Here is a 13,888-nt window from a genome sequence, read left to right on the forward strand (position 1 = left end):
ACCGCTCACCCTGCCCCGGTTGTCGGGGCCGCCATCAAACAGGGAACGCACCGCGCCTGGCACAGCCTGCGGCGAGCAACCACGCAAGCCTCGGCAGCGACCATCCTTGCTGATTCTACCTGGCCCCTCGGCACGGAGGGCCGCCTCGTTCACCTGCACAGACCTACAGGCCAACGGTCCCCAGGCCCTCGGAGCGTGCAGGAATGGCGGCCACACGAGAAGACTGCCAACTGACCGACGACGGGTGTTGGCCCCGGTGCGGCCCACATGCGCTCCGGCAACTGAGCGCCATCCCCGCCTGCGGAGAAGGCAGGCATTCAGTTCCCCCAAATGGCTGGTGGGAGCCTCACACAGCACTATGACTCTTTCTTGTTCATTTATCTTCTGGACCCAGACAGCAGACCTACCCCATGCACACCTGAGTCAGGGGCTTCCAGGGTACTGTGACGGACCCACAGCGCCTTCCCAGACGCTGGGAAGGTGGCGCCTCCCACCCTCCTCTCTAAATCTTCCTGGCTCCTGCGCGCGCCTGCGTGCGTGCGAGCTTGCGTGCGCGCGGGGCGCGCACACAGCGGACGGGGCGCGCACACAGCGGACGGGGCGCACACACAGCGGACGGGGCCAGTGCTGAGATGGGGCTGGTCTCTGCAGCAGGGGCAGCCTCCGTGTAGGATCTGTGAGCTACTTAACCACCTGCCAGAAATTTCTCCAGAAAGTTCCCTTCCCTTGGATTTGGAACTGTAGGATATGAAAGCTGAAAGAGAACAGATTCTGTCCCGGCCCCCTCATCTCCATCCTACTCTTGGGGCAACCAGAGCCCAGAGAGGAAGAAGGACTTCCCAAAACTAGTTTCCCTAGCCTGGGGTCAGGATCGGGAGTGGAGAGGCACAGATGTGACACGGTCAGGCTCTGCCTTCCACTGGTCAGCCGGCAGGGCCAGAGGGTGAGGTGGGCTGGACGTGATATTTATTTTGATACATTTATCATGATATATCTGGATATGAGTATTTATTTCTGCAGAGGTGTGCCCACTTTTGTTGCAACAGATGTTCCTATTGGTCTAATTCCTAGTGTCTCTCTCTTTTCATAGGGATGTGGAAACAAGAACTATTTCATTTTCTTTTAATAACCCTGTAAGGGTGACGATCAGAGTGGCAAGAGGCAACAGGGAGGGGTGGGGACTGGGGCAAACCTGAGACTGTGTGCCCAGTGTGAAGAGGGAAGCTCCTACTTAGCCTGTTCAATTTGTCCAGGGAGGGGGCAGTATTGGCAGACTTTCTGATGTTCAAAAAAGCAGCCAGAATTCCATCTTTTTAATAAGAATTCTCCACATTTAAAAAAAAAAAGTTGTCGGTGAACTTAAAACAGTGAGCCAGATCGAGCTGCAACCTCTAACACCGGCAAATGTCCAACCCTCGGAGGACAGATGGCATCCCACTTCGCAACATGGAAGCCCTCCTGCTCTGCCGTCCTCTGCTTCCTTCTCCCAAGCCTCCGCCAGCCTGGCCCCCTGCACATAACACACCCTCCCAGCTGCTCCGAAGGCTGCAGGGAGTTCATGTGCCACGTCCGGGCCAACGTGACAGAAATGGCAAGTCCAGAGTCTGGCTGGGGACACACTGGGGGGTGAGTAGGGAGTGGGAGAGGGCAGCTGAGTGCTCTGAGGAGCTTCCAAAATGCTAATTTCTTAGGAACAGAGAAAGAAGGAAGGTGGCATAGCAACAGCTGGCTCTGGGCAGTGAGCAATCCTGTATGAAAATAAAACATTTTACAATCCACAACCGTGGCTCATTAAGAATGAATGGATCTACGGGTATAAATAGCACGCTGCGTTAAGAAGTCAGGAAACAGCATATGGGTTTGATGGAAAAACGGCTGCCACTGAACTGCTGATTAGCTCTGTCGGCTGCAGCTCTGCACTAACGAGACAGAGGTCTGTGGTTCCAAGCTTTCGTGGGCCATGTGGATTTCTCCATCTTGGGCCATAGCATGAATCCCCATCTCCCCAGCTCCCTGATCACAATATGGGGGCAAACTCTGGGCACACGGTAACAAGTCTATATTGAATTTCCCTCAGTTTCTAAAGCATAGTATCCTCGCTATAATCGGCAGCCTTTGCTTGAATGCTCCCAGTGACAGGGAACTCACTACCATGTCAGACACAAAACATCCAATTCTATGGCTACTCAGCAAGAGATACAAAGTTCCCCTTTTCTGTCCCAGCCCTACTTTGAGGAAAAGCAGCCCCAACTAGCCATGCCATTTATTCTATCTGATGGGATACAGGCTAGATGCAAAAAGGACAGCCTGGATAGGAATCGGCTGAGCCAATCACCTCCTCCCCGAGTGTGATGTGGGGTCCTGAGAACTGCCAGAGGAAGGGCATGACAGATGCAGGGGATGGAGCTGATCCGAGAGTTCCCTGAGAAGCAGAAGCATCTGCTGCCATACTCCTCCACCCCACAGGTCTCGCAAGCCTTGTCTCCTTCCCTGTTTCTGGAAGACCTTGCCCAGCAGCCTGGCAGCAACCTCTGTACTTGAGCTGGCCTGGGTGGTCTCTGTTCCTGGCAACCAAAAATCCTCTTGCCAAATCTGAAAGGGGGACAGCCAGTGTGCATGGTGCCGATTAGTGCAATGGTTTACTCCATGTTGAACTCAGAGGGGAGAGGAATGGGCTGCAATTCAGAAGCCTCTTGGCTGCAGCCTATAGGACAGCCTCCCCCACTCCTCATCCTTCCTGAAGCTGCCCCCCACCCTGGGTTGTCTGAGCATCATAATGACCGTGAGCCACAGAGCTCTGGTGCACCCAATGTACTGGACACGGTGGCAAGGGCAGGGGGAGGTGGGCCAGCCACAGGTCATTCCAGAAGGCAAACCATAGTAGACTGACCTGAACCAGACTGCTCAACCCAAGCAATCCTTATGCTTGCTTTCCCTGGACTGCAAACAGAATCATAGTTGAGGATTTTTAAAAAATTGTTTAAAATTTAGTGAACCAAGGAAGCGATAATGAAACCCCTCTATTTTTCTCAAAACGGTCCAACTGGAACAAATCCAAAACCTTGAAAGTACTTTTCTGGAACAGACCTCAAAGTCAACCAGTGTGTAAATCTGTTCAAATCCTTCTAGGAAGCCCCTGCTCTGCTCACGGGGCTGCCAGAGGGTGGGGGGTGGGAGGGCCCTGCAGGAGGACAGTGACGCTGGCCTCAATGGAGATGGGAAAGTGAACTTGTCCCATGGCTACGGGAGCTCTAGAGGCCTGTCTGTACCTCAGCCAGGGGCTTTTTGGCCTACCACGGCTTTTCTGCCATCTCCGAGGAGATGCAGTGGGGAGGAAGTGGGTATTCGTACCCTGTGGGTAGGGCTTTATGGGGTCTGCGGTGGAAGGCAAAATGAGAAGGCCTCCCTAATCCGGCCAGGCCACAGGGCAGTGATGAAGGCTAGACAAGGGTCCCCTCCCACCTGCCCAGCCCCAGGCTCCCAGGGAGAGGCTAACATAGCAAAGCCTTCCCAAGCTGGGGTTGATCTTTTAGGGATCCCAACTCTCTGGCTCCCATCTGAGAAAAGTAGACACATCCTAGAAAGCCCTTTGAACAGTATATGGACTCTGGACTCAGGGCTTCAGGCCCCCAATTTCAGGAGCTCAGCCACAGCTGGGCAAGTTGGGGCAGACCAACCATCAAGCAGATCCAGGGCAATGTTACCCCCAGAGTACTGGGGGCTGAAGAAAAGAAGAAGCCCCATCATGTTAAGGATCCTTGGAGAAACACAAAATCCTATCCGAGAATAATTTCCAGATGTAATGACTTTAGTCAGATAAATTTAGCTCTCTCTCTCTCTAGTTCTTATAGGGAATTAGGCTCATCCAGTGTCCAGTACGAGCCCCCCTCCCCAACTGTCAGCTTCTATCATAATGCAAGGCTGCAGAAGTTAAAGGCTTGCTTTTTCAGCCTCCCCTTTTAACTTTCTTCCATTCTTTATAGTGATGGCTGGAACTGCAGCAACCATCTTGTGACCACGAGGGAAAGAGCAAGAATTATAAAGACACCTGTCCTGACATCACTGAGCTGCTGAACCACAGCTGCAGGTGCCTTCCCTAAACGTTCTAGCATATGACAAAAAAAGTAATCTCTTATTATCTAAATATGCCAGATTAATAAGGTACCTGCCACCCCTACCGCCAGCAAATATCTCTGTACATAGCCCAAGGGTGGGAATCCAGCTCAAAGGAAAGAAGTCTGCTGAATAGGTGGGCAGAGCTCTAAAGGGATTAAGACCCAAGAACCCATAGTACTGGTTCCACATTTTATACATTTTATTTCACAGGGGAGCAAAGAGACCCACGAGTGTGCAAAAGCTGGCTTTAGTCATTGCTGCCATAAACTTGGAGCAATGATCCACCACTGAAAAGTAGCATGGAGCACACAACCCATTTAGATTGATCAGGTGGGACGATGGACCTCTCCCAGAGGCATGCACGTCAGACCCAGGGCCACTCAGGTCACACTGTTCCCTATTCCATCCTGGGGAAAGAACGAATGACCTGCTATAAGCAGGCTTGCAGAGGGCTCACCAAGGGGTCTGCAGGCAAATCTTTGTCCCACATCAACACCCACTGTCCAGAAGAGGGAGAGAGTAGCAAACCCAGGTAGTCAGCCAACCTGTCCTGCACATGCTGGAGGGTCACCAGCTCTCTTTAAGATAACACAGCAGAAAAAAATATTTCGGATCTTTCTCTAATACATTCTTTGTGTTATTTTTAACATTTAGATTTTTTTTTTTAAGAGAGGGAGGGGTGGGGAGGGGCAGAGGGAAAGAGAATCTTAAGCAGGCTCCATGCCCAGTGTGGAGCCCGACATGGGGCTCGATCTCACGGCCCTGAGATCATGACCTGTGCCGAAATCAAGAGTCAGATGCTCAACGGACTGACCCACCCAGGCGCCCCTAACATTTAGATCTTTAATCTATCTGCAGCGTGTTTCTGAATACACATGGAATGGGGCGGAAATCCAATTATGCTAATTCCGGTTGTTACATAAACCTGTTATTTTCCCACTGAATTGAAAAACTACCTATCTTCAGCTTCCATACATCCTTAGGTCTATTATTTCTCCATTCTGTTCTACTTACCTATTTATTTATCCTATAAATAAATACTCTATTTATTCTGGTGCAAATACTATACTATTCGTACTGATTACAGTAACTTTATAGTAAGCCTTAACATTTGGTCAGGCAGCTACTTACCTTGCCATTCTTAAGAAACAGAAAACATTTTGTTAAATTGAAATATAACTCCTATACCGTCAAATTCACCCTCTGAAAGTATACAATTCCATGGTTTTTAGTATATTCACTAAGTTGTGCAACCACCGCCACTATCCAGTTCCAGAATATCTTCATCACATGTTCTCTGTACCCATTAGCAATCCTTCCCCCTTCGCCCCCACTCCCCAGCCCTGGCAATCACGAATCTACGTTCTGTCTCCATGGATTTGCCTGTTCCTTTTTTTTTTTTTTTTAAGATTTTATTTATTTATTTGAGAGTGAGCGAGCGAGCACAAGCAGGGGGAGAAGGAGAGGGAGAAGCAGGCTTCCCGCTGAGCAGGGAGCCTGATTTGGGGCTCGATCCCAGGACCCTGGGGTCATGACCAGAGCCGAAGGCAGATGCTTAACCAACTGAGCCACCCAGGTGCCCCATGGATTTGCCTGTTCTGAAGATTTCATAGGATTTCAGTGATACAATCGTGTGACCATTGTCTCTGGTATCTTTCACTTAGCATGGAGTGTGCACGATTTATCCATGTTGTAGCCTATGTCAGTAGTTCATTCTTTTTTAAGGCTGAATAATATATTACTGCATGATTATGCCACATTCTGTTTATCCAGTGGATAACAGAAATGTCTGAATCCGTGCCTTCCTAAAAACTCCACTGGGAAATCAGAGAGGAATTATTACACTTATTAATTTGGAGGGATCAAGATCTTTGTCTGCCTCTCTGTCTCTTGCTTTTTGTCCTGTGATAAGGATCTATAATTTTCTTCATGTTGGACCTATAATTGCCTTTCAACTTCACTTCTAGGCATTTTATAATTTTTACTGCAATTATGAGTGAATTTCCCCATTGTTCCTTCTAATTAGTCAGCACAGAGTAAAACTATCGGGTTTTTTTGGGTGTGTAAACTATCGATTTACTTTGCATCTTGTCCGTTCCCAAATTGTCTTATTAATCCCAATGGGTTGTCTTAGTAGGTTCTCTTGGGTTTTCTTAGTATACAATCACATTATCTGCAAATAAGATAATTTCTTCTCTTTTCCAATAACAACAGATTATTTTCTTGCCTTATTATATTATTTAAATACTACAAAACCCTGTCAACTGATGGGGGTATTCTTTTTTCTTTTTTTAAAGATTTAAAGAGAGAGAGCGAGAGAGACAGAGAGAGAGCATGAGCCAGGTGAAGGGCAGAGGGAGAAGCTGACATCCCCTGAGCAGGGAGCCCGACTTGGGGCTCGATCCTGGGACTCCGGGATCATGACCCGAGCCAAAGGCAGACACTTAACCAAGTGAGCCACCCAGGTGCCCCGATGGGGGTATTCTTTTTTTTTTAAGATTTTATTTATTTATTTGACAGAGAGAGACACAGCGAGAGAGGGAACACAAGCAGGGGGAGTGGGAGAGGGAGAAGCAGGCTTCCTGCGGAGCAGGGAGCCCGACGCAGGGCTCGATCCCAGGACCCTGGGATCATGACCTAGCCGAAGGCAGATGCTTAATGACTGAGCCACCCAGGTGCCCCCCATGGGGGTATTCTTGACTTGCATTTCGGTAGAGCATGGCTTCAGTTCTTTATCAGTGAATATAATATTTGGTGTTAGATTTTTTTTCTTCTTTGGTAATTTTATCATATTTAAGTAATTTCCTTTCATTTTCATATTAAATTTTTTGTTTAGCATATATTTGTTTTTAACCTTGGAGAGGAAGACATTTTGAAGCAAGACAGGAAACCTAAAAACCACAAAACCAACGAAAGACATACCTGACTTCACAAAAATGAAAAGAAACAGGTTTTGAATGGCAAAATACTATGAGTAAAGGCTAAGTCAAACAAAATGGAAACTCAAGGAGGAAAGCATTGTAAGCCATCTACCATCCCTAACATACAAGCAGGACCTACAAATCAATATGAGAAAATGAACCACTTAATAAAAAATGAGGAATGGATTCAAACAGGTAATTTTTAGTACATGTTCTGCTGAAGTGAGCACCGAACAGGTGATTTTTAAGATTTATTTATTTATTTGAGAGAGAGAGAGAGGGAGAGAGAGGGAGAGAGAGTGAGGGAGGTTCGGAGGAACTCGGGCAGGGGAAGAGAAGAGAAAGCATTTGGTGCCAGGAGCAGCTTTTTTTTTAAGATTTGAGAGAGCGAGAGAGTGAGCACACACGAGTGGGGGTGGGGCAGAAGGAGAGGAAGAAGCAGACTCCCCGCTTGATCCCAGGACCCTGAGACTATGACCCGAGCAGACCATTAACCTACAGAGCCACCCAGGTGTCCCCAGGATCAGCTTTCATGCTGGGAAGGACTGTGGGGCAGGAGGGGGATGATGGTCCTGGGGTTCCCAGAGGCAGGGGCCTGGGAGAAGAGCTGCTTCTTGAGTGTGGGAGTGGTTTTAATAGTCCTCAAGTCTCTCTTGGTGCTGTCCAACAGAACCCTGACCCAGGGGAGCCTGCAGGCCCGAAGGAAAATCCTTCCACAGTTTTTCACATCTCTTGGGGGCAGGGTGGGGGGGGGTGCGGAATGCGTAGTTCATTCATTCATTCATCCACTCATTTACTTAAGAAGCATCTATCCCACTGCCTCTCCCATGGTAGGTGGTAAGGGTAAGTCTATTCAGGACAGACATGGCCCTGCCCATATGCAGCGTCCAGTGTGGTGGGCAGTCCACACCCCAGTGCTGGTCACTTTATTTCTGCCTGGCCCTGAGCTCAGTTTTGGTTGAATGGGATGCTCTAAGGGCTGTGCTTAGCACACAGGCTCTCACTTGGACCACAAACTGCAGTTTGGACGCCAGCCAACTGCTGGGCACCTGGGCATGGCTGCCGGTAGGGCTGGGGAAGGGAAGCCACTCTTGGAGCTGGAAAAATGCTAATTGGTTCCCCAGTTGTCAGTGGTCTGGAAAGGCCCCGTGGGGCCCCTACACCAGACTCCCAAGGCTCCTGGCCGGGGGCTGTCTGCTGCGGGAGTCTGACAGCTTGGAGACCAGCTTGAGAAGGAACTGGGACTGAGGCAACAGCCCCTGGCAGCTCGGGAGGCTTCCAGACAGGCAAGGCAGACTATTAGTTTGGGGCTGCCACAGACTTGACCTCCAGGCCTGCATACCACCAGGATGCCACAGAAGGGCTAGCGTGGGGCTGACTTCCCCTCACCCCAGGCCCAGGGCCATCATAAGGATGGTTCCGCTGGCCTGGGCTTCCAGTCTCCCACAGGTATCCCGTAGCCACCCAAATGCCTCTGTGAGGACATGGCCCTGTCTGTAATGGCCAAGGGACCCAAACTCAATCAGAAAGCACAGATCCCAGCTTCTGCACAGGCTCATCAGAGAGGACAGCTACGGCTTGGAAGCAGCTCAGGAGCAGTCAGCTTGGGTGTGGCCCGTTCCGTGCAAGCCCCTGGCACTTTGGTTCGCAGGGCCTAGAACCTCTGGGCTTTCGTCCCCCCTCCCCAGCAATGCCTCCTCCGTCTCCTCCACCAGCTCCTAGTCTTCCTTCCTCTCGACTGTGGGTTTCCTCAAGTTCAGGCCTGCCCACCCCACGTACTCCATGCACCCCCAGGGTACCCCATCTCTGTGTGTGTGCAGACACCCCCTGGGCCTCCCCAACCAGCCTGGGGCCAGCAGCCCTCACCTTTCCGCTACCCATGGGCAAGACACATAAGTCACCTGTCTGGGCCACCTCTTCCTGCTTGGCACTAAAATGGGGATCATCACAGAGCTGCAACACGCCTGGCCCAGGGCCTGCATGAAGGATGCGCTGCCTTGTGCTCTGGGAGCCTGGAGGCTTCTGACCCAGTCTGCAGAGGGAGCCCAAGTTCACCTGGGGGACTGCCACATGGCCCGGCCTGGCCGCAGTGCAAACTCAGTTAATACACCGAGCCGCCTGCAAGCATGTGGGCCGCTGGTCTCCTCGCCCATGTCACTAAAAGGGGATCTGTGTCTGCATGACTGAGGAGAGAGAGGCTCTGCCCTTCCCAGGGGTGTGTGTGCATGCACGTGTGTGTGTGTGTGCGGGTGCGTGCACGTGTGTCCTATGCGGATGCCGAGCAGATGGGGCGGTGAGGGCCCCTGGGGCCTCCCCTCCTCAACCCACTCAAAGCCACATTCTGTCTCCCCAGCTGCAACTCCTCCGTCAGCCCAAGGGACACAGATGCACCCTGATGGTGTGGGGGCAGGAGGAAGCCCCAGCTCGAGGGTGGAAAAGGGCCCGAGTGGAGGAGGGAGCCACTTCTCCAGAAAACCCCATTCCGGGCTCCTCCCTGAGGCCCACGGCCCCCCCTGGGGCCAGTCCCAGCATGGCCTGCTCCCCTGCCTGCCCGCTCTCCCCAGGGCCACCTGCACTTGCCCACGGTCCCTACAAGGGCTTCGCTGTGGCAGTGATGGCTGGGGAGGCGAACTCGTGGGAATGAGCAGTGCAAACGGAGTCCAGGAGAATTAGCTAGCAAGGCCTTCTGCACAAAGAGCCGGGGAACGCTGAGGAGAAGGCTTCGGAGAACAGAGGCCCAGCTGTTACTGCCGGTCATGTCTGGACGGGCTGACCTAGAGCCAAGGTTTACTTTCTACAGGATATCACTCGGCAACCTTCAATGTTTTATAATAAACACACCTTACTCTTGCAACAAGAGAAAAAAAGCTCAAATGATAAAAAGATAGATGCCAGGTCTTAATCCAAAGACAGAAATCTTTAAGAGCCCCACAGAAACAGCTCCCATGTCTCCCCCCACCCCAGCACCAGGTAAGCCCCCCATCCCTCTGGCTGTTTTCTCTCATTAAGGACCCTCAGTCTCTACGTCTTGGGCTGAAACCTGGACCCTTTAGGGCAGAAGGAGCGAGGGCCCAGAGGACAAGACCCTGCCTTTTGGTCCCAGCTCAGCCATATAGCAGCTCAGTAAGTGCATCCTCTTCTCCAGTCTCAGGCTACCCGTGTACAAAACAGGGCTTAAATACCTGCTCTAATCACCTTTGGAGCCTGTTGTGAGACTGGGAATTTTAAAAATTAAGATCCCGAACATTAAAGCATCATGCAAGCTATAGGGGGCTGTCTACCACAGCAGGTACTGTTACCACCAGTGGGGCTGAGCGCCCCTTCTGACGGTGGCCACCGGGCATGCCACCACAGCAGTGCGGGCTGCACAAGGACCAAAGGACTCCGGGCACAGTCATTTTGCTCATTAGGACCAGGGCGGCCAGGAGTGCTCCCTTCCTGAGACGCAAGACAAGTGCTGAGAAGAGACGGTACGGGCCAGCTTCGGGAAGATGCGTTCTCATAGTTGGAGAGAAACCTCAGTAGGTACCGCATTCCTGCAAAGATCCCTAGTGCTCATGGCATCTCTGGCCCCAAATGAGCGCTTGCTTGTGAAAAGGCCCCCAGGGGACCCTCCTGCAGCAAGCAATCACTGTGCGAAGGTCCAGCCACTCACATGGGTGCAGGGAGGAGCGGAGGGACAGGGAGGCACAATGCGCCCGAATGAGCCCCGTGGCAGCGGTGGCCAACGCTGGCCCGGTGCCCATGGTGCTGCCCAGCTGGCTGACAGCGGGAGTGTGACGGCTGCTATCCCGGGACAGGGGGCAAAGGGGACTTACCTCTCCCTCGGGCCCACGTGTAGACACGACCAGTCTCAGTGCTTCTGGGCTTTTGCTCAGTGGGCTCCATGGGCCAAGGTCGGAAGTGGGGGTCATTGGCCCGGCCAGGGGTCTTCAGCGGCAGGATGTACTTGGGGAGCCCTTTGTAGAACCAGGCCCCCGACCTCTTCCAGACCTGGCAGGGGTGACATCTGCTTAGAGCAAGGGACGCACAGCAGCCCTCCCTGTGCTGCGCTCCCACACTGGCCTGCTCTCCTCTCCTGTTGGAAAGTGCTCCATGCTGTGGGCGCCGAGAAGGTGCTCTGCAGATGCCACCCACATTTCTCCCACCTGCCCCTTCCCTCGAGGCTCTGGGGCAGAGCGAGCGACAGGAGGCTCGGCGAAGGGCTGGGCTCGGGGACGGAGCAGTTATCAGAAGCTGTTCTAGAGAGCTCCCCGGGGACGAGGCTATCCCTGCAGGTGCAGGGAGGGCCCCGACTGCAGAGAGCCCCAGGTTAGAACTCACACCAGCACTGAGATAAGGTCCCCGAACTCTTCATGCCTACTTCAAGAAACGCCAAGTACTCCACAATCTCTTTTCCACCGAAGGAAATACGTTCAGGGTATTCAGTAAGAGGAGGGGGAGAGCGGGAAGAAACGTGACCTTCTTAGAGAAGACCTTGGCGGTTCAGAGCAGACGGCCTGGGTTTGGATCTGGATCTGGCAGCTGTGAGATCTGGACACATCGACCTTCCAGATCCCCAGTTTCATCACCAGTAGGTGGAATGTAGGAACGGGGCCCCCCCTCACAGGGCAGCCACAAGGACCAGACTCTTGAACGAATGTAAGGTCCCACTGCCCAGTGCCGGGCACAGAGCAGCCCCTTGACAGAGGCGACGCTCATGATCATCCCTGCCACCTGCTTCCTCTCATCTGCCACACATGGAAGTTTTACAGCCAGTGGACCAAGTTCCCTACTCAAAAGAGAGAATTTATTTATTTTTGGGGGGGTGGGCAGAGGGAGATGAGAGAGGGAATCTTAAGTAGGCTCCACGCCAGGCTCGATCTCACAACCCTGAGATCATGACCTGAGCCAAAATTAAGAGTTGGATGCTTAACCAACTGAGCCACCCAGGTGTCCCTCAAAAGAGAGAATTTAAAATCAGAAGGCCGGAGGCTGCCCCGATTCTCTCTAGGACAGATTTTCCTAATCCCCAAGCCTCCTCTGTACATTAGTTCTGTGGGATATTAACATGGGCTGGACCAAAAAAAAAAAAAAAAGGTTCCTGATCATGTATACTTGGGAAGCACTAGGTTAAATTAATTATTACTGCAGGACTTCTCAGAGCCTTTATTTAAAAAAAAAATTTTTTTTTTTAAAGATTCTATTTATTTACTTGACAGAGACACAGCAAGAGAGAGAGAGAGAAAGAGAACACAAGCAGGGGGAGTGGGAGAGGGAGAAGCAGGCTTCCTGCAGAGCAGGGAACCCGATGCGGGGCTCGATCCCAGGACCCTGGGATCATGACCTGAGCCGAAGGCAGATGCTTAACAACTGAGCCACACCGGTGCCCCATTTCAGAGCCTTTAAGATGCCAATGTACATAGGGTTCTCCAACAGAGCCAAAGAACATACGGTGCTTCCCACTTGGCATCTACTCAACAGGTTTTCCTAGAGAAGCTCAACCCTAGTAATTGGTCTGTATAGACTCAGCACCTAACTGTGCAGCACTGAAATCACTCAACTATCACAAGTCATCTCTTTATGCTCCAGAGTGCCAGGCATGGGGCCACTGAGTCCCAACCCTGTCCCTGGCTTGAATCACTCACCCCTCCCTTCCAGCTACCCTGTGCAGAAACGGCCTGCTTTTGTGTGGCTCTTGAATAACACAGAACCTACGTGTTAGGATGAATGCCTCGTGGCGCTCCCTTTAAAAAACCCTTCCTGGTCCTCTCATGGCCCTCTTACAGAAAGTATTTATTTGACGTGATAGCGTGTACACATGGCCTAAAATTCACCAAGTGCAAAATTAAAGTCTCCTCCCCATTCCCAGAGGCATCTGGTGATAAGTTCTTTGAGGAAGCTCTGTATTATCCACACTTGCCAGACGGGAAAATCGAGACTCCGACAACTTAAGCAACTTGCCCAAGGCCAGCCCACCATTCTACTGGCCTCTATTCCACACTGGAGGCCCCAGAGTCTTACCCCAGCAGTCTACAGATGCAAAGTAGATGCTCACTAAGTGTGGCTGAGTGGTGAGTAAAGCCTCAGCAGGGCAGACATCATTGTGGACTGAGTGTCCAGCAGACTGGGAGCCTGCAGGGGAGGGAGCTGCCATACAGGGAGAGGGAATGGGCTTAAGCAGTGGCCGCCAAAGCCACCCTGTCTCTGCAGAGCTGCTGTGTGGTTCCTGAGAACAGGGGCCCAAGCCCTAGAGGCCATGGGTGGCCAGCGAAGGGCACACTCTGCCTCCCATCAGTGCTGCCTTTGCCTGCCCTCCCGAGCACACAGGCCTCCTGCCCCCCAACATGGGCTGGGCCTCAGGGGGACCAAGTGGAGCGAGCCCTCAAGAGCCATCTGTATACCCTGGGCATGTACACAATTTGTTCTGAAGGATCCTGTAGACGCACCCTGTATTTGCCTCCCACCTAACTCTACATCAGGGCAACCGTTCTGTGTTAATAAGTAATGGTCTCCATGGCCACTTTTTAATGGCTTCATAGTTTGAATTTGTTAAACCTAATTAAACCCATGATAGACATTTAAATGGTTTCCAAAGTTTCCCTTCATTGCAATAATCATCTCTGCACACACATCAGACAGGTGTCTGTGAGGGCCTTAGAAAAAACCCCGGGGGGCGGATCTGCAGGGTCAAGGCATTTGTATCCATTGAGATGGTGACATACATCGTCAGACCACCCTCCAGGAAGAAAAGCTGAGTCTCCAGTGGAGTGCTAAGTGTCTTCAGGGTGGGAAGCCTGCACTACACTTCCCGGTGGGATCTAGGGTCTGGCCTGGGGACCCGGCTCAGAGCAGTCCCCATGGGCTGGCGG

The 13,888-nt window shown here is 51.9% G+C and overlaps 1 protein-coding gene across 1 annotated transcript in view; it reads right to left on the minus strand.

The window, feature by feature from the left end:
* The window catches only part of RPH3AL (rabphilin 3A like (without C2 domains)), a 139,454-nt gene that overhangs the window by 14,499 nt on the left and 111,067 nt on the right, over positions 1-13,888 (minus strand). The window contains 1 exon segment of the mRNA XM_073879324.1: positions 10,856-11,030. Within this exon segment, the coding sequence (XP_073735425.1) occupies positions 10,856-11,030 (175 nt within the window).

This window comes from Callorhinus ursinus, unplaced genomic scaffold (genome assembly GCF_003265705.2).
Source record: "Callorhinus ursinus isolate GAN/ISIS: 27379988/994484 unplaced genomic scaffold, GSC_fseal_2.0 scaffold34, whole genome shotgun sequence".
Taxonomy (NCBI): domain Eukaryota; kingdom Metazoa; phylum Chordata; class Mammalia; order Carnivora; family Otariidae; genus Callorhinus; species Callorhinus ursinus.